Below are 19,335 nucleotides of genomic sequence, written 5' to 3' on the forward strand. Positions count from 1 at the left end.
TATATATATATATATATATATATGTATGTATGTATGTATATAGGCAAACCCATCATGTCATTTGGAAATGAACATCTTGGAGGTATCAATAATTCTTTTTCTTAGTCACAAAGCTTTACATAAAACAAACACTTACCCTCTAGCAAGATGTTTAAAGTATTTTTAAAAAATTATTTTCGAAGATCCTGCTATTTGGAAATAGACGATTTCCATAAGCAAAATGCATTAGAATTATAGAATCACAGAATAAAGATGCAGAGTTTACTTCTTTTAACTAATTAATTTCAAGGCATCTGTGTCGTAATCTATTCATAAAGAATGTAAAACTTATACCATATATAAGTTTTCTTAACTTGAATTGAATGTAGCACAAATGCTTACATCTAAAATACAGTTTCTATTATAGAACTGTTGCTTATAACTTGTTTTATATCCTAAATTTGCTTTGTGCAGTGAAAATTAAAGCTTTTGACAAGGGGTGTCTATGGGAAGAAGAGAATGACTATAGACGGTTAAGAGAAATTTCTTTTCAGAATGATGACAATATACATTCAAATTGGTAAATGTTAAGTATACCTTAGTAAGCAGATTTTTAAATCTTATTATACTTACAACATAGAGCTTTGATTGAGTGGGTAATAAGAATCTATATGTAGTGAGTGACCTAGTGTGTGGATGGATCACTAATATAAGGAAAGAGAAGTTATTGATTACTAGACTAGATTTAGATGTTGCATTTGCTCAGTTATATTGGGTTTCATAGCTATCCATAGAATTAGGAAATACACACAAATCTTTATTGAAATAACTGTGCGTGCGCACATACACACACACACACACACACACACACACACACACACAAAACATAGGTATAACGAAACTCATTGAATGGTACACTTCAGAGTTGTATGTTTCTGGGGCCAGCAGGTAGCATGGTGGTTAAGGTGCTGGACTCCCATATGACCAACTGCAGTTCAAGTCCTAGACCTCATGGCTTGCTTTCTCTCTCTCTCTCTTGAGTGCATGTACATGCTCCATAGCAAATTTTAAAATAATAATAATAACAATAATAATAAATTAAATTACATAAATAATTCTTTTTTAAAAAAATATTTATGTATTTCTGGGCTGGGTAGAGGCACAACAGTAAGGCAAAACTCTGCTGAGCCCTAATAGAAAGGCCCCGGGTTCACATCCCTAGGCCTTCCTATGCACCCTAGACATGCACATGTGTGTCCATGATCTGGTCTGGCTAAGACAGGGTTGGGGGCAGCATGAAGTCTGGGATGGGGGGCTGTCTCTCTTTCTCTGTCTAGATTTCTGTCTCTCTGGAAGAAATAAATTAATAAACCTTTAAAAAGAGACAGACTTGTAAATCATACCTGAGAGAGACAAAAAAATACTTGAAATCTTTGCTGAAGAGTTTGAGCAGGTACAGTGTACTAATGTTGGCCATTCTGCCATTTACTTTGAAGTGAATGAAATGAAAAGGTAAATGGAGGGCTGGATGGACGGACAAACACGTAACAAAGCAGATACAGCAACTGTTAATAATTGCAGGACCTAGGTGGTTCATTCTTTCAAATTTCTATATATTTAAAATTTTGCATACTAAAATGTAGAAAGGAAAAGTTGTAGGACAAATTCAGCCTACTTTGACACTGAGGACTTTTTAAACATTCTTCTGTTTATTTTTCTGTCCTCCTTTTGGGTTATTTTTACTCAGTCAACTTTTTTATGAGACTTTCCCACTCTTGTAATGAAATTGTTCTAGACTCAAAGCTTTTATTGACCTTAAAAGCACATTCCCCTTGAAAGAAATAGGCTTAGAAAACATTTTTAAAACATTTGACATATTTATACTTTTTTGAAGGTTATTTCACAAGAGTAGCAAAAAAACTTTTGCAGTTTGTTATTGGTGAGAATCTTTCAAGAAGTAGAATTGTTCAAAGTTAAAATACGTGATTCTCAAGCCAGCCAGGTACCATGGTGTTGACAGCAGCTTGATCACACATGGCCAAGTTCATGGTTTGAGTCCTGGACCCAGAATCTTGGAAAACAAGCCAGGCACATGTGCGAATGTGCCCAAAATTTCGAAAGGATGATGGAGAAGAAGGGATTGCAGTGTGGCCACCACCACCACCACCCATGGGGGGGGGTGATTTCTCACTTTCCCTCTCACTATCCTATCTCTCTGACAAACACTTGAGCCCTGGGGCAAAAACCTCAAAAAGAAAAAAAGAAGTGTGATTCTAAACCTGATTTTTAGATACACACTTGAGAACCAAATGAATTTTTCTAAAAAGCAAAGTTCTGTTTTGGAGGCAGGGTATAATTACTTCTAATAAATTCATCAGTATGAAAGTTTGGACGAAGGTCTAAAAAGGGGGCCTTATATAGTAAACAAAATTGAAATTAAATAGAGAATAGAAATTGGTTATCACCTCATTACTAAATGTAAATTAGCCCAATGCATTTCTGAGAGTAAAATATATTTTGTTTTATTTTGTTTTGTTTTGTTTTGGGGGGTGGGGGCAGCAGTCTCTAGTAGAAGGGCCATTAAAGGAGGAGTCAGAGACCTAGGTTCTAGGATTCACTTTTCTGCTCACTACCTGTAGCCCTTGAACAGATCACTTGACCCTACTGAGCCTCAGATTTTTAAATATAAAAACACTCACCAGAGGCCAACAAGTGGTGTGGTAATTGGAGCACTAGACTCCCACATGACTGACTACGGTTCAAAACCCAGACTTGGTGGTTTGTTCTCTCACTTTCTTTCTCTCTCTCTCTCTCTCTCTCTCTCTCTCTCTCTCTCTCTTGCACAGGTGTCCTATAGCAAATTAAAAAATAATAATAAATAAAATGAAATAAATAATTATTGGGGGAAAAAAGAAAGACCTCACATATAGGCCAGGGTTAGTGTAGAATCACATAAGGTAGCAAGTGTAAAGGCACACTGCAAATTATAAATTGTTACTCAAATATAAGTATTAAAATAATTTTCATTATGGGAACCAGCAGTTAGCGTAATGGCTATGTCGCTGGATTCCCACGTAGTCGACCGCGGTTCGTGTCCCGGACCTGGTGGCTTAAAACTCACACCGGGCGCGTGTGCGTGCGTGCCCAAGATCCCGAGAGGAGAATGGAGGAGAAGGGATTGCGGCGTGGCCATCCCCCCTGGGGGGTGATTTCCTGTTTTCTGTCTCTCTGTCTCTCTCTGTCTGTCTGGCGAGCACACACGCCCTATAGCAAAAATCTCTCCAAAAAAAAAAAGGTATTAAAACGATCAAGAGTGAAGAAAGATTTTGAGGTTAAGCCAAAAATATGTCGATTCCATTTGGAAAGATGGAATGAAAACTAGATTTCTACCAAATTACAGAAACTTAAAATCAGGGATACTTTTCAGAGCTTGAAATAGGCAACTTGAGTACAATTAGGGAAATGCTTCTTTTCGTGATTGAGAACCCACCAAGTGAATCACAGGGAAGACTATAACATAAATCAGTTCGGAAGGAGTGACAGACCTATGGAGGCTTAGAAGACTTGTTAGACTGTGGATCTTGCCCGCTGGAAATGCAAGCTCACAGATGCCTTTGTGCTTTCCAGCAAAAGCATCCGCTGCACCCTTCAGCACAGACTCAACCCTGTGGAGATAATGAGGTCCTGCTCATCCACCTCCTCTCTGAGGCTGCCCCAGCAGCTCCCTGAGGAACGTATTCATGTACCACTTTGGTTTTTCCTCCTCCATGTTGTCTATTTCAGGGTGTAGTATGCCTAGTTCACACACACAGGACTGAGAGCCCCTTCCTCAAAACCAGGAATCATATTTCTGTTTTCTCTGAACTACCTTCCTAGCACCTGGCAAAAAGCAAAAGCATTCAGTAAAGATTTTGATTATCGTCTGACCCAATAAGGCCTTGTTCCAGTTCTTTTCCAACCAGGAACAAATGTTAATATACACAGCAGCTTGAATGTATTAATATCTCCAGAGAAATATGCTGGGTAAATAAAGCCAATCCCAAAAGGGTAATGTCAACTTTTTTTTTTCTTTTTCTTTTCTTCTTCTTTTTTTTTTTTTTTTTTTTTTTTTTTTTTTGGGTGTGTGCCTCCCCCAGAGAGACAGAAAGCAAGAAATCACCCTCCGGGGGGAATGGCCATGCCTGGTCATGTTGCAACCCCTTCTCCTCCATTTTCCTCTCAGGAATTTGGGCATGCACCGGGAGTGTTTTCAACGCCGCCACGTCCAGGACTCAAACCGCAGTCAGCCATGTGGGAGTCCAGTGCCTTAACCACCATACCACCTTCTGTTGCTGACGTTACCCTTTTTTTAAAAAAAATGTCAAATCAAAATGCATATACAAAGAGTCCATTCCAACCAGGACTGTGTACAGCCTTCTGGGTGAACAGTTGCTGGAATCCAAGTTCACCAGAATGGCCTAGATTATAAAGTAAAAATGGAGAAAAGGAGGGGGTTATGAAAGTTTATCTTATCTCAAGAATTTATATTGGCTCATAAGAAGAGCACAAGGGACCAGCAGGTGGCATGGTGGTTAAGGCCTTGAACTCCTACATGGTCGACCACAGTTCAAACCCTGGACCTGGCAGCTTGAAAATCATGTTGGGTGTGTGTGTGTGTGTGTGTGTGTGTGTGTGTGAGAGAGAACAAAAACCTGCGAGCAGAGAATGGAGGAGAAGGGATTGCAATAGATGGGAGGAGAAGGGATTGCAATGCAGCCAACCTCCTTGAGGATGATTTCTCACTTTCCCTCTAACTGTCTCTCTCTGGTGAGCACATGCACCCTATGGCAAAAACCTTAAAAAAAAAATAGCATAAACTGCTAATGGGCTTTCTATCATCTCATATACATTTTAGGAACATTATGACAGGTAGGAAGTAGGCCATAACATATAATGTATGGTTTGTGGAGAACCTGGAGTTACCTGTTTTCACAGCTTGCTGGTCAGGGAACTCTTTGTTATGATGTGTCCTTGAATAATTATTTTAGACATGTATGCAGGGGATGTAACAGAGATTCCACACCCATATCTTCCCCTGGGCCATATAAGCTAGACTGCTTTAGACTATTTTCTCTCTCGGTTGTCTTTTGTGGTTTCTTTTATTAGGCTGTCAGAAAAATCATGATGTATTTTTTCTGTTTTTCTATGCAAAAATACATTGGGAACCAGCAGTTAGCGTAATGGCTATGTCGCTGGACTCCCACGTAGTCGACCGCGGTTCGTGTCCCGGACCCGGTGGCTTAAAACTCACGCCGGGCGCGTGTGCGTGCGTGCCCAAGATCCCGAGAGGAGAATGGAGGAGAAGGGATTGCGGCGTGACCATCCCCCCTGGGGGGGTGATTTCTCGCTTTCTGTCTCTATGTCTCTCTCTGTCTGTCTGGCGAGCGCACGCGCCCTACAGTGAAAATCTCTCCAAAAAAAAAAAAAAAAAAAAAATACATCATGACTTTCCTGATGACCCAATATATAGCATCCTTAAACTGACAAAAATTATAGAAATGGAGAGCAGATTAGTAGTTTCCAGGGGTTAGGAGGGGTAAGAGAGGAGAAATGAATGTAGCTATAAAATGCAGGATTCATGTGATAATAGACTGTTCCATAGTTTGACTGAATCAGTATCAATATTCTGGTTGTGATTAATGTATTATATTTTTGTGAGATGTTATTATTTGAGGAAAATAGGTAAATGATACATGAAATCTTTGGATTATTTCTTTACAACTGCGTGTGAATCTGCAATTCATCTCAAAATAAAAGGTCATATTTTTTAAAATACCCACAGTAATCTCCATGTGGATAGCCACATCATTTTTGGTTTAAGCCCTAAATCTTTAACATCATTAAATACTACTACAAAAATCAGTAGCTTATATATACTTTTTTTCTTTATTTTCCTCTTTTTTGGGGGGGGAGGGCTTGGGCTGTTGTAGAAAACTTGGAAAGGAAAAATAAAAGAACTACTATTACCCTTTTGATATTCGTTCTTTTTATATCTAAATTTGCATATATACTTTATATCATAATTGGGAATATATCATTTATATGGTTTTGTATTCTGCTTTCTTGAAATTTATATCATGGGGATTTCCCTATGCCTTTATAAGTTTTCAAAAACAAATTTCTTTTGGGTACATATTCCATTAGAAGGACGTCCAATAATTTATGTAATCATGCTATAGTCATTAGACCTATTTTCCATTTTGTATGACAAATATCCTTGTATATAAATCTTCTGTTTTTTTCTTAAGTTAGGTTTTTGTAAATGGAATTACCAAATTTAGATATATGAGCATTTGCAAGGCTCTTTGATATGGTACGAGATTGCTTTCTAGAAAAGTGGCACTGATACACATTCTTGCCAATAAGTACCTCTAGGGGTAGGTGGGGTCTAAGACAAAAATTAGAGACAGCATAGAGTTCCAGAGTAGAAAAATCCTAAAACAGGATTTCTCAACCTCAGCACAACTGACATTTTAGGCCAGATAATTATTGTAGGAGTGCTGTCCCAGGCATTGTAGAATATTTAGCAGCATCCTCAGCCTCGACCCAGTAGATTCAAGTAGGCACACTCCCCCTGCACTTGTGACAACCAAAAATATTTCCAGACATTAAGAAATGTTGAACAAAATTGCCCCTGATGGAGAACCACTGATCCAAAGACTTAAATATGCAATAGAACGTACTTACTCTTAGAGTTTCTCTGGTGTATACTAATGTTCTGAAGCCCAGCTTCACGGGTTCTTTTTCTATGGAGTATGGATGTTTATGTTGTCTACAGAGTAAAATAAGCTGATCATTTCTTTAAGGCTGTGTAAATGACTTTGTTACTCCTTGATATGTATCTTTCCCTGTCATTACCCACCTGGGTTCCTGATTGTCAGAGGAAATTTAAAGAAAGTGGTGGCGCTTATATCTGTATTGCCCAACAAAAATTAATTGCCTCAAAATGTAATATATTTAGAAGTCTCACTTAGTAAATCAACCCTTTGTCTTTGTCTTCTGAATAAGAAGGCTCCGACAGAATAAGAAAGACTTTGGTTCTCTTGACTTCACATGTCAAGGGAAAAAGAAATGAACTAGGATTTTCGTTAACTGAAATTTGAGCCTTAAAAATTCCGAATCTGTTTGAAGCAGCAGAAGTTGCTAGGTAAAGATTTGTCCTCCAGATCCACAGCCAACTATATACCTTCAGTTCTTGATGGAACACATCTTGTAAAGGGCTGACCTGTGTTGTTTCCATAACAATTCAAAACAAACCTGTACTCTCTTCCTGATGTATAACTTGTTCCACTCAGATCTTCTAGTAGCTCATTAATAGTTGATGAATTTCCTTAATGCAAATACGACAAGCTTCAGTTTACTTTGAAAACTGAAGCGCACACAAATAGATCGTTAATACAAAGTCACTGAAAAGACTGTGTTCCTAAATGATAAGATACTCAAGTCTGTCCTTCGGTAGACACTACTTAGCTATGACGTTCTGATGTTAGTTCCGATGTTACGTGTAACATATTGGTAACAAAGGTCAGTGTGACACTGACTTTCTGTATTGGCTCTGTCTATTTATCCCCCTTAGGAGCAGTCTCTCAGGTGCTGGACAGCCTGGAAGAGATTCACGCACTTACAGACTGCAGCGAAAAGGACCTAGATTTTCTACACAGTGTTTTCCAGGATCAACATCTTCACACACTACTAGATGTAAGTCTGTCTTGTCTTTTTCTTCTTTTTTGTTGAAATCGAAAATTGAGCATACCTTTCAACTTTATATGAATTTCCAGATGTCCATCATAATGGACTTTTTTTCAGTGCCTTAAGTCTATGAGAAATGTAGGAAATCATCCATCATACATTCATGATTGAAATAATGTATATGTGTAATACAAATGCAATGTAGTCTAGTAAGCCAGAGTGGGAAAAAAAACATGTATATATTTATATATTTCACCTATAGATAGATAGAATGCATGCAAGCAGTATGTGAATTTTTTAAATGAATAGAATACATGGGGCCAGCAGGTGGCATGGTGGTTAAGGTGCTGGAATCCCACACAGCTGACCTCAGTTCAAGTCCTGGATCTGGTAACTTGCTTTCTTACTCTCCCTCTCTCTTACTCTTTGTCTTTCGCTGGTCATAGTGAATAATAAATAAAATAAAATATAAATTAAATAATAAAAAAATAAATTAAATATAACCCTCATTTGCTGAAGTATCTTTATTAGAAGAATTCGTTGCTCTTAGCTGTGATCACTTTTCATTGCTTTAAACATTGTTTTTGGCCCAGGCAATGAGGATAGGGAAGAGAAAAGAAAGTGACATATTGTGCAGTGGACTGTATTTGCACACACATTTTATATTTAACATTGTTGGGGTTCGTAGACTCAGTGCCTCCTCCTTAAAGCATAAAGATATATTCCATCATTACCTATGACAGGCTCTAATGACAGCAGATTGTGATGCAAAGAAAACCTTGAAGCTGACTGTTCACGTCTGCCTTCATTTCAGTCACATATTAAGTATGATACCTTCTTAGAGAACTTAGTTCATTTCAGCAGTGAAAATATTCTTGAGTGGTTCTAATGGTATTAAAACATTAATCTTTTTACAATAAAAACCTTCCCTTAATAAGAAAATGAGGGACCAGCAGTTAGCATAATGGCTATGTCGTTGGACTCCCATGTAGTCGACCACGGTTCACGTCCTGGACCCGGTGCCCAAGATCCCGAGAGGAGAATGGAGGAGAAGGGATTGTGGCATGGCCATCCCCCCTGGGGGGTGATTTCTCACTTTCTGTCTCTCTGTCTCTCTCTGTCTGTCTGGTGAGCGCACGCGCCCTATAACAAAAACCTCTCCCAAAAAAAAGAAAATGATATTTGTTTAGGCTGCCCAATTGTTTGATGCTTAGTAATCCACCACATGATATACATTAAACTAAAGCAGTATGTCCCAGAATGTATGCTATAGAACATTGCTTGGGAAGTAATAGTGGGTGTCACTATGATACAGAATCGGAAAGTAGATCTTAACTTGATTGGTTACATTATTTATTGACTAAGTAAAGTTGGAGAAATGCTACATTCTTCTTTCCCTTTATATAAACTCACAATGGACATCAGTATATTGACAGCTAAGAGATGTCCTAAAGCAAAGAAACCTGTTTGACTTTGATTAATAACATTTCTTAAACCAACTTGGGCACCAAACTTATTTCACAGTCCTGTCCAGTCCTGTTTTGAAGACCAGTTTGGGAAAAGCTAAGCTGAGAATATTGTATTGTTTCAACTTAACATCACACACAGTCTTAGTTACCTAACAGTTGCTACTTTCCATAAATTTGGTTAAATCAAATAAATTGTCAAATTTTCGGTTACCCATGGCCTTTTGTTTGCATAGTGTATATATTAATCAGGGCTGACTGTTACAATATGTAATCTTAAAATCTGAGTGGCTTAGCAAAATGAAAGCTCACTTCTTGCTCACCTCACAGTCCAATGCAGGTAGGTATAGGAGATCTCCTCCATACTGTCCCTCAAGTGCCAGGCATCTTCTATCATGTGGCTCTGCTATCTCCCAGGGTCTTGGAGTCTTCCTCTGTGTTCTTTGCCCTCAGCAAGCAGATGGAAGAGAGAACGTGGGGGAGAATCTTGCAAAGTCATGTTTGAAATGGGCTGTATCATTTTTGCCCACATTCCATTGATAAGTACTAGTCACATGCATCAGGAAAGTCATGATGTATTTTTCTATGTTTTCCTATGCAAAAATGCATCATGATTTTCCCGACAACCTAATGGCTGGCTAATATAGTTTGGAAGTGTGCGTAGGGAGGGAGGGGACCAGCAGTTAGCGTAATGGCTATGTCGCTGGACTCCCACGTAGTCGACCGTGGTTTGCGTCCTGGACCCGGTGGCTTAAAACTCACACCGGACGCGTGTGCGTGCGTGCCCAAGATCCCGAGAGGAGAATGGAGGAGAAGGGATTGCAGCGTGACCATCCCCCCTGGGGGGTGATTTCTCGCTTTCTGTCTCTATGTCTCTCTCTGTCTGTCTGGCAAGCGCACGCACCCTACAGCGAAAACCTCTCCAAAAAAAAAAAAAGAAGTGTGCGTAGGAAGATAAGAATGAGATCTTCTCTTTAGTGAATGTAATTTATTTTAAGTAATTTAAGGACATACTAGATTACGTTTATTTCAAATAACTGTTACTTTCTTTGGGCACCTGAAAGTCTTTGAAAGCTGTTTTGTGGAAAGCTCACAGCATTTCATTGTCACGAGCTTCTATTTCATCACTACTATCATCATCACCATCATCATTACTGTTACCATAATTGTTATTATCCTGTAATTGAAATTAGAATTTGACCTCCATTCATTGATTCTTTAAATATTTATTTTTCACTAGAATTATTCATATGACATAGAAAGGTTTCACAATTGTAAATTTCCCACAGAAGTCATACTAGGATTAGTTAGTGGAGTATTTGGAAGCAGCAGCAGTGGTGTGTGGAGATTTGGTTTATTTCAGCACAGTCAATGGTTAAGTCATTACCAGGTAGATTACTGACCTCCTGAGACTGAAAACTTTTTATAACTTTCAGGCTCAGAGGTACACAAATCAGTTTTCTTTTTTAAGGTCTTTGCTATAGGATGCATGTGCTTACCAGAGAGAAACAGACAGAGACAGAGAGAGGGAAAGTGAGAGATCATCCCCCTTGAGGGATGGGCATGCTGCAGCCCCTTCTCCTCCATTCTTCTCTCAGGATTTTGGACACGCACACACGTGCTGGCATGATTTTCAATCTGCCAGGTCTGGGCCTCAAACCACGGTCCACACCAAATGCTGATCCCCTCAAATCAGTTTTCAGAGTTGTATTTTTTAGACCAATATAACAAAGTATCTGATCACACCAAGCTCAAGGCACAGAGGAGCTGCAAGAACATTGCTGATTTGCACAGGGAAGGGCAGATATTCAGGCACCAACTGAACGTGTAGACTGAGCCAGTTTACCACTTTGCCTCTATGCTGAACTTCTCAGAAATCACTGGAAACAGTCATTTGGTATAACTGCTGCACTATTTGGTACAAATGGTCATAATTTCAGAAGAGATTCATACATTATAGTTAGGAAAAACGTACTTAAATTTCCTTTGGCCTTTTTCCCATTATAAACCTAAAGAAGCATCTGCATTATGAGTGTCTGCAGTTCAATTTGAAGAGGAACTGTTGGCCTGAAAATGAACCATGCCCATTAAAAAGATACAGCATTGGGGCTAGCAGGTAGCATAGTGGTTAAAGAGCTGGATTCCCACATGGCCAACCGTGGTTCGAGTCCCAAACCTGGCGTCTTGCATTCTCTTTCTTCTCTCTCTCTCTGGTAAGCATACGTGCCCTATAGCAAATTAAGATAATAATAATAACAAATAAAATTAAATAATTCTTTGAAAATAAAAGATACAGCATCTTCCAGATTTTGGAAATAGGTGCTACACATGAACCCCAGCACACTCCTGAAATGACTGGCTGTGAGGGCGAGCCCTGGGCAATGGGTGGATACATGTGGTACTAGTATCCAGACTGAGCATCCTTAAATGAAACGTGCCGTCATACCCTACATCTCATAAGTAAGACTTATTAAGCTCTTGTTCACAGGCTACGTTCCAATAAGGTATTCATATGTCTGCCGTATTCAAATGAGATCAAGAAATTTCACCATTACAACAAATAATACTTTGGGAACCAGCAGTTGGCATAATGGCTTTGTCACTGGACTCCCATGTAGTCGACTGTGGTTCAAGTCCCAGACCTGGTGGCTTAAAACTCACGCCGGGCGCGTGTGTGTGCGTGCCCAAGATCCCGAGAGGAGAATGGAGGAGAAGGGATTGCGGCGTGGCCATCCCCCCTGGGGGGTGATTTCTCACTTTCTGTCTCTCTGTCTCTCTCTATCTTTCTGGCGAGTGCACGTGCCCTATAGTGAAAATCTCTGAAAAAAAAAAAATAATAATACTTTAATGCTTGTGGTATGCATACAGAAAGGAACATGGATATGACCAGCTTTTGAGAAAAAGCTTTTCAAATCTTGGCCATTCGTTCTTCTTTCTTTCTAAGGAAGAAACATGGAAATGTTCCATATCTCATGCTTGGTTTGGGATTATTCTGTTTTGCAAATCAAAACTGATTCTTGTTTAAGGATTCCTAGTCGTGACACCCAGTGGCCTAATTTTGTGGATTGTGGTAAAGTTACTTAATCCCACTGAACCATTTTAGGAAATATCTTTGTTCACGTTAATTTATATTAATGTCCATTAATTCATTAATACTATAAAAAGCTAAGTTTGAAACCAGAATTTTTATAAGTCAATGAAAAGAAACAGATCAGAATCCTAGGGAAGACTAAAAATCATCTAGGATTTTTATTTTTTCTAGTCATGCCTTTTAAATTAATAACAAAATTCAAAGAAGTATTTGAATTTGTTTGAAAAAAACCAAACTACTGCCATGTTTAAGGAATTTGCGTTAAAACAAAAGGAGAAATACTCTGATTCCACTGAGGCGAAATGTTTTCTCACTTGAATTCTTGTCGAACACATGTTATTTAATCTGCAGTTAAAGATGGATCCAGAAATCTCTAAATGCCATCCAACCAGTTTCGCCCTAACTTACATATGCTGCCTGTCAGTTGTGAGAAGAAATACAAAGGCATGAGGAAGGACTGTTTGGTCCAGTGCTTTCCAGCATGTCTGCATTTAAAAATGAAAAGCACTGGTGCTAGCATCAGTTTCAGTAAACTAGTTTGGCATGTGTATTAGTTTGCTAGGGCCACCATAACCGGGCACCACAAACTGGGTGGCTTAAAATGACAAATGTGTTCTGTCACAGTTCTGGAGGCTAGTGAGTCCTAAATCAAGGTGTCAGCAGGCACATGCTCCCTCCAAAGGCTCCAGGAAAGAATCCTTCCAATTGCCTCTTCCAGCTTCTGGTGGTTACCTACAGTCCCTGACGTTCCTTGGCTTGTAGACACATCACTTCAGTCCCTACCTTGGATGTTGTATGTCATTCTGTCTATGTGCATGTGTCTGTGTCTAAACATGGCCTTATAAAAACATCGGTCACTGGATTTAGGGCGTACCCTAATCCAATATGACCTCACCTTAATTACATCTACAAAGGCCCCCTTTTCCAAATAAGGTCACATTCTGAGGTTCTGAGTAAAATTTTTGAGGGGAGACTGTCTAACCCAGTACAGCATGGAAAACTGATCCTACCCCAAATTAATTATTCAGATGTGAGTACAAGTTACACAAAGGTAATATGAAATAATAAACTGTTACCCTGACATGATTACTTTCTTAAAAAGTGTTAAAGTGCAGTTTATGTCTTTTAATGATATGTTAACTCAGTTGTGGGCTGGGATTTTTGTGTGATATATTGAAGGGGTCAGTTAGCGGATGAGTTTTAGGTGGTTTTTCAGCTGAAAAGCATTTGGCCAATGTTATTTGGTGATAGTTCTGTCTTCTCAATTTTGTGTAGAAATTTTCCTGTTACAGAATGAATGTTTACTTTGTAATTCAATGATGTTACAAAACATTGTTAAATGGCATAATTATCCCTCTCTGCCAAACTTTGACAAAGTTTTAAACATTCACCCACCATCTGTCATACCTCTAAACAGCTGTTAGCATTTGTTACATACTGCTGTTTCCATACTAAATGTGATACCCCGCCTAATTAAGATTCTTTGAGGGAAGCCTTAAAATATGTTCTCTAAAAATATAATCAATCATTAGAATAATAAAGGAAAAAAACTAACTACATTGGCAACCTAATTTAGAAGTCTTTATTATATTAATTTACAAGTAGACTTATAATTAATATTTTTAAATATTGCATTAGAAATAAGTTGATCTTTGGACTCCTATATTTTATATGGCTGACAAATTTTCTATAACTTTTTACTGTTTAATGGGAGTTAGAGCTTTCCATCTGGCCTGGGGTTAGCACTGGAAAACTATAACTCTTGATTTTTTGTACTATGTTGCTTTTTTGAGATGACATTCAATTAGTAGTCATATTTAGAGGATTGTATTTTTAGAACTCAGAGGTCAAAAAAAATGAAACCTCTACAATAATCTGGTAATAATGTTTTTGAGCAATTTGTGATCTGAGAAATAAATGCATACAATGTTAAGTTTGGATGTTTAAAGAGATTACCAGTCAGGAAATACCAAAGATAATGTTCCCATGAATTTTTAGTCCAATCAATTTTCACTTAAATGTCTGGAATAATAAATAATATATCAGAAGATGAACTACTGGTAACTTCTCAGGGTCCCATCTGATCTTTTTTTTTCCCCCCCTTAAGAATTATTTAATTTGGGACCAGTAGGTGGTGTGGTTAAGGCTCTGGACACTCCCACATAGCCAACTATGGTTTGAGTCCCAGACCTGGTGGCTTGCTTTCTCCCTTTCCCTATCTCCCCTATCTCTCTCTCTCTCTCTCTCTCTCTCTCTCTCTCTCTGGTCACATTAAAAAAATAATAAAGAAATGCATAAATAAAATTAAATTAAATAACTTAAAGAAAAAAAGAATCATTTAATTATTTTTTTTTTAATTTTGCTATAGGGCACATATTCTCACTAGAGTGACAGAGAGAAAGAGAGAAAGTGAGAAAGCAAGTCACCAGTTCCAGGACTTGAACCATAGCCGGCTAAGTGGGAGTCCAACATGTTAACCACCCTGCCTCCTGGTGGCCCCCCATATGATCTTAAGAGTCGGCTTCAGCAAATATGAAACCAGCTGGGTAGTGGGCTTCTGGCCACTGGTGGGAGTTCTGTGTGCTCCTTGTTTCCTGGGGCTATAGATTGAAGTGTAGGAGTGCTCCCTTTGGTTTGGGGGTTTGGGGGAGGGTCTCTCATTCCACTCTAACTGGATAGGCAAACACTCCCACATCTGTTTCCATCAGTGTATTAAAGTATCATTGCCAGTAGAAAAGTATTACATGAAGTGAAAAGAATATACCTGAGAGCTAGAAGTAATTGTGTGTTGTAAATATTTTCCAAATAGTTTCTCTTTCTTAATATAGCTGTCAATAAGCTTAGCAAAACAAATAAACACACAGAAAACATGCTGCCAAACATGTGGTAATTTGCTAAGCAGCAATAAAAAACTAATAAAACCAGGAACAAATCAAGGATTATTCACTGTTACCACTTCTGTTCAACATTGTAATAGCAGTTCTGGCCAGTGCAGTAAGAGTAGAAAAAGGAATTCAAAGCAATGAAGATTGGAAAGAAAGAAGTAAAATTGTTCTTCCCTAGAAATGTGATCATACAGGACCAGCAGTTGGCATAATGGCTATGTTGCTGGACTCCCATGTAGTCGACCGTGGTTCAAGTCCCGGACCTGGTAGCTTAAACTCACACCCGGCGCGTGTGCGTGGGTACCCAAGATCCCGAGAGGAGAATGGAGGAGAAGGGATTACGGTGTGACCATCTCCCCTTCGGGGGGATGATTTCTCGCTTTCTGCCTCTGTCTCTCTCTGTCTTTCTGGTGAGCACATGCGCCCTATAGCAAAAACTTCTCCAAAAGAAAAAAGAAAGAAAGAAAAGAAAAGAAATTTGATCTTACATGTTGAAAATCCTAAAGAATCCACAAAGAAATCTACTAGAATAGGCAAGTTTAGCAGGCTCACAAGACAAAAGATCAGTATATTAAAATTATGTGTATTTTCATAAACAAGCAACACAAATAATCTGAAAGTAAAATTAAAGAAATAGTTACATTATCATAAGAAAAGAATAAAATACTTAGGAGTCAATTCAACAAAGAATTGTACACCAGGAACTACAAAATGTTGCTAAAAGAGAGGAAATAAGGTCTAAATAAATGGAGAGATGTATATTGATGAATTGGAATACTCAACATTGTTAAGAGCAATTTTCTGCATATTGATCTGAAGATTCTCAGCAATTCTTATTAACATTCCAGCAGGATTTCTTTGTAGTCATTGACAAGGTGATCCTAAAATTTATATGGAAATATTAGACAATTATTAAAAAGAAAAATATAGTCAGGTCAGCAGGTAACATGGAAGTTAAGGCACTGGACCCCATTTAGCTGCCTTCGTGGTTCAAGTCCCAGACCCGGCGGGAAAAACATGCTGGGAATATGTGCATGCATGCCAAAAATCCTGAATGAAAAATAAAGAAGAAGGGATTGCAGTGTGGTCATCTTCCCTGAAAGATGATTTCTCATCGTGCCTCTCTCTCTCTCTCTCTCTCTCTCTCTCTCTTTCTCTGCTCAGCACACATGGCTTGTTTTCTCACTTTCCCTTTTTCTCTTTCTGGTCAAATTTTAAAATAATAATAATAATAACAAAATTAAATAAATAAAAAGAAAGTAGGAAGACTGTTTTCAGAACTTACTGTGATGCTACAGTAATTAAAATAGTACAATTTTAGTGTAAGAAGAGACATATAGATCAATGGGACATTATAGAGTCCAGAAATAGACTCTCACATTTATAGTTAATTGATTTTCAAAAAAGGCATCAAGGCAATTAAATGGGAAAGGGATTCTCTCTTTTTTAAATAATGCTGGAGGTGGGCAAGCTTTGTAGCCTGGTAATTAAACCAGCTGGATCGTACACAACTAACCATGCAGTTCAAGTCCAAGACCCAACTGTTTAAGAAAGATGCTGGGTACATGTGCTTGTATGCCCAGAATCCTGAAAGGAGGGAGCAATGGAGGAAAAAGGATTGTGGCACGACCATTCCCCATAGAGGGTTCTTTCTCCTATCCCTATTTCTCTCTGGGGAGTGCATGTAACGTCCACCAAAAATTTAAATGATACAACATGATTTAATTGATATGCTGTGATACTGGAGCAACTGAATATGCAGTGAAATTATTTAGACCTTCTCTCATCCATCCACAAAAATTACCTCAAAATGGATCATAGCTCCATTGTAAGAGACTAACACTTTTAAAGGAAAAATATAGGAATAAACCTTCAATACCATAGGTTAGGCAAAGAGTTCATAGATACAACACAAAGGAATTTTGGAAGGTTAAATAAGTGTTTTAAAACTGGGTTGAGATGGTGGTTGCACCACTGTATGTATAAATTTAATAAAAATTATCGAATAGTACACTTAAAACAGGCTAGTGATGTGGTTTATAAATGGCACCTCAGTATAACTTTGAAAAGTGAGAAGAAACGAGAGGAAGTAACACTAGGTCGTCAGGAAAGTCAGGACATATTTTTCTCTCTTTTTCTATGCAAAAATGCATCACGATTTTCCCAATGACCCAGTGTATTCAGATACTATTTGCCATTTCCCAAAGTTCACCGCTTCTTCACAAATTTTGTTTAACATGTCGATTTGGTCTTTTTTATTGTGATAAAATATGCATAACATAAAATTTGTCTTTTTTTTTCTGCCATAGGGCATATGCACTGGCCGGAGAGGAGATAGACAGAGGGAGAGTGAGAAGTCACCCCTGAGAGGGGATGGCCACACTGCAATCCTTTCTCCTCCATTTTCCTCTCAGGATTTTGGCCACACACACACAACACATGCCTGCAGTGATTTTCAAGACACTTAGTCCAGGACTCGAACCAGTCAACCATGTAGGAATCCAGCCACTTCAACTTTAATCACCACAGCACCTGCTAGCCCCTAAAATGTATCATTTTAACCATTTCTAAGTATTCATACAGTTTGTTGGCATTAAGTACATTCATTTTGTTGTACCACCATTATCATTATCCATTCCAAAACTCTTTCATCTTCCCTAGTTGAATCTCTACACACATTAAATACTCACTTTTGGGGACCAGCAAATGGCATAGCAGTTACATTGCTGAACTCCCACATGGCCGACTGATTTGAGCCCTGGACCCAGTAGCTTCAAAATCACACAGTGTATATGTGTGTACATGCCCAAGATTCTGGAAAGAGAGTGGAGGAGAAGGGATTGTGGCATGGCCATCACCCCTGGAAGGTGATTTCTCACTTTCCTTCTCACTGTTTCTGTCTCTGTCTCTCTCTCTCTCCAGTGAGCACATGCACCCTAAGGCAAAAAGCTCTAGAAAAAAAAATACTTTCCATTCCTCCCTCTCTTTAGCCCCTGACCGCCACCGTTCTACTTCCTGTTCTCTATCAATTTGAATACTCAAGGTACCTCATCTAAGTGGGATCATGCAGTATTTTTCCTTTCGTGTCTGGCTTATGTCATTTAGCATAATATCCTCATCCATGTTGCAGCATGTGTCAGAATTGCCTTCCTTTTTAAGACTGAATAATATTCTATTGTATGTATATGCCCCATTTTGTTTCTCCATTCATCCAATATCAATCTGTGTGGTGAATAATTATATAATAGGAAAAAAAACAACTGCTAAAAACAGCATGTCCAATAGTAGGAAACCACCTTAGTTCCATTTCCATGCAGTTTCTCTTTCTGGGTCCAAAGTTAGCATCTGCCAGGGGACTTTAAGAAGCTCATGGATAAAATGGAATTAAAGTACAAGTTTGGGCTGGCCCCATGGCCTAGTGGTTAAGAGAGCCAAATCCCACATGGCTAATTGTGGTTCAAATCCTAGCTCTAGCAACTTGAGAAACACACTGGGCACATGTGCATGCATGCCAAATTCCTGACAGAAAGGAGAAATGGGGGAGAAAGGATTTTGACATGACTATGTCCCACTGTGGGGGTGCTTTCTCCCTTTCTCTCTCTGTCTTTCTGGTAAGCACCCATTGCCTCTAACAATGTTAAAAAAAAAAAGATTTAAAGTGTAAGTTTATTTTGGTGCAAAAAATTTTTGAAATCCGTGCATAGCTTTCTCATGACGTGCATTTTTCATGACATTTTTTGAAGATCCCATGTATATTGTATAACTTTGTAAAAGGAATATGTGCTTTTCTGTGAAAGTAGTATTAACTACAGGAGTCATTCCAGTACCCTTATTTCTTCCAATGAATCATTTCTTAAAACGGGATTTAGAATTTACTCTAGAATACCAAGAAGAATTCATCAGCTTGTCCCAGTACCCACTGAATGCCATTCTCTTTCTGTGGCTCCATAGCCAACTTTACCAGAAGGCAAAGGAATTTTCAAAAAGCCTTTAAAAGTGCAACAAAGTACTGATTCTGCTTTATGCTCTTCTCAAGGAAAGAGGAGGGGTTTGCCCCCAGAAAGGAATGTGATATGCTCAGTTGAAAAATGTTCAGCTGGGTGGCTTGGAGCATTCATGATCTAAGAACATAGCTGCTTTCTTTTTTTTTTTTTTTTTTTGTGGTCCTTCAAACATTTTCTCATAA

At 38.5% G+C, this 19,335-nt stretch overlaps 1 protein-coding gene across 12 annotated transcripts in view; it reads left to right on the forward strand.

The window, feature by feature from the left end:
• CASK (calcium/calmodulin dependent serine protein kinase) overlaps nucleotides 1–19,335 on the forward strand; it is a 465,298-nt gene that overhangs the window by 358,624 nt on the left and 87,339 nt on the right. For all 12 annotated transcript variants that reach the window (XM_027772014.1, XM_027772015.1, XM_027772020.1 and 9 more), the window contains one exon: nucleotides 7,595–7,716. In XM_027772014.1, the coding sequence (XP_027627815.1) occupies nucleotides 7,595–7,716 (122 nt within the window). The remainder of the gene's footprint in view (nucleotides 1–7,594; nucleotides 7,717–19,335) is intronic.

Source organism: Tupaia chinensis, unplaced genomic scaffold (assembly GCF_000334495.1).
Source record: "Tupaia chinensis unplaced genomic scaffold, TupChi_1.0 Scaffold000248_1, whole genome shotgun sequence".
Classification (NCBI taxonomy): Eukaryota; Metazoa; Chordata; class Mammalia; order Scandentia; family Tupaiidae; genus Tupaia; species Tupaia belangeri.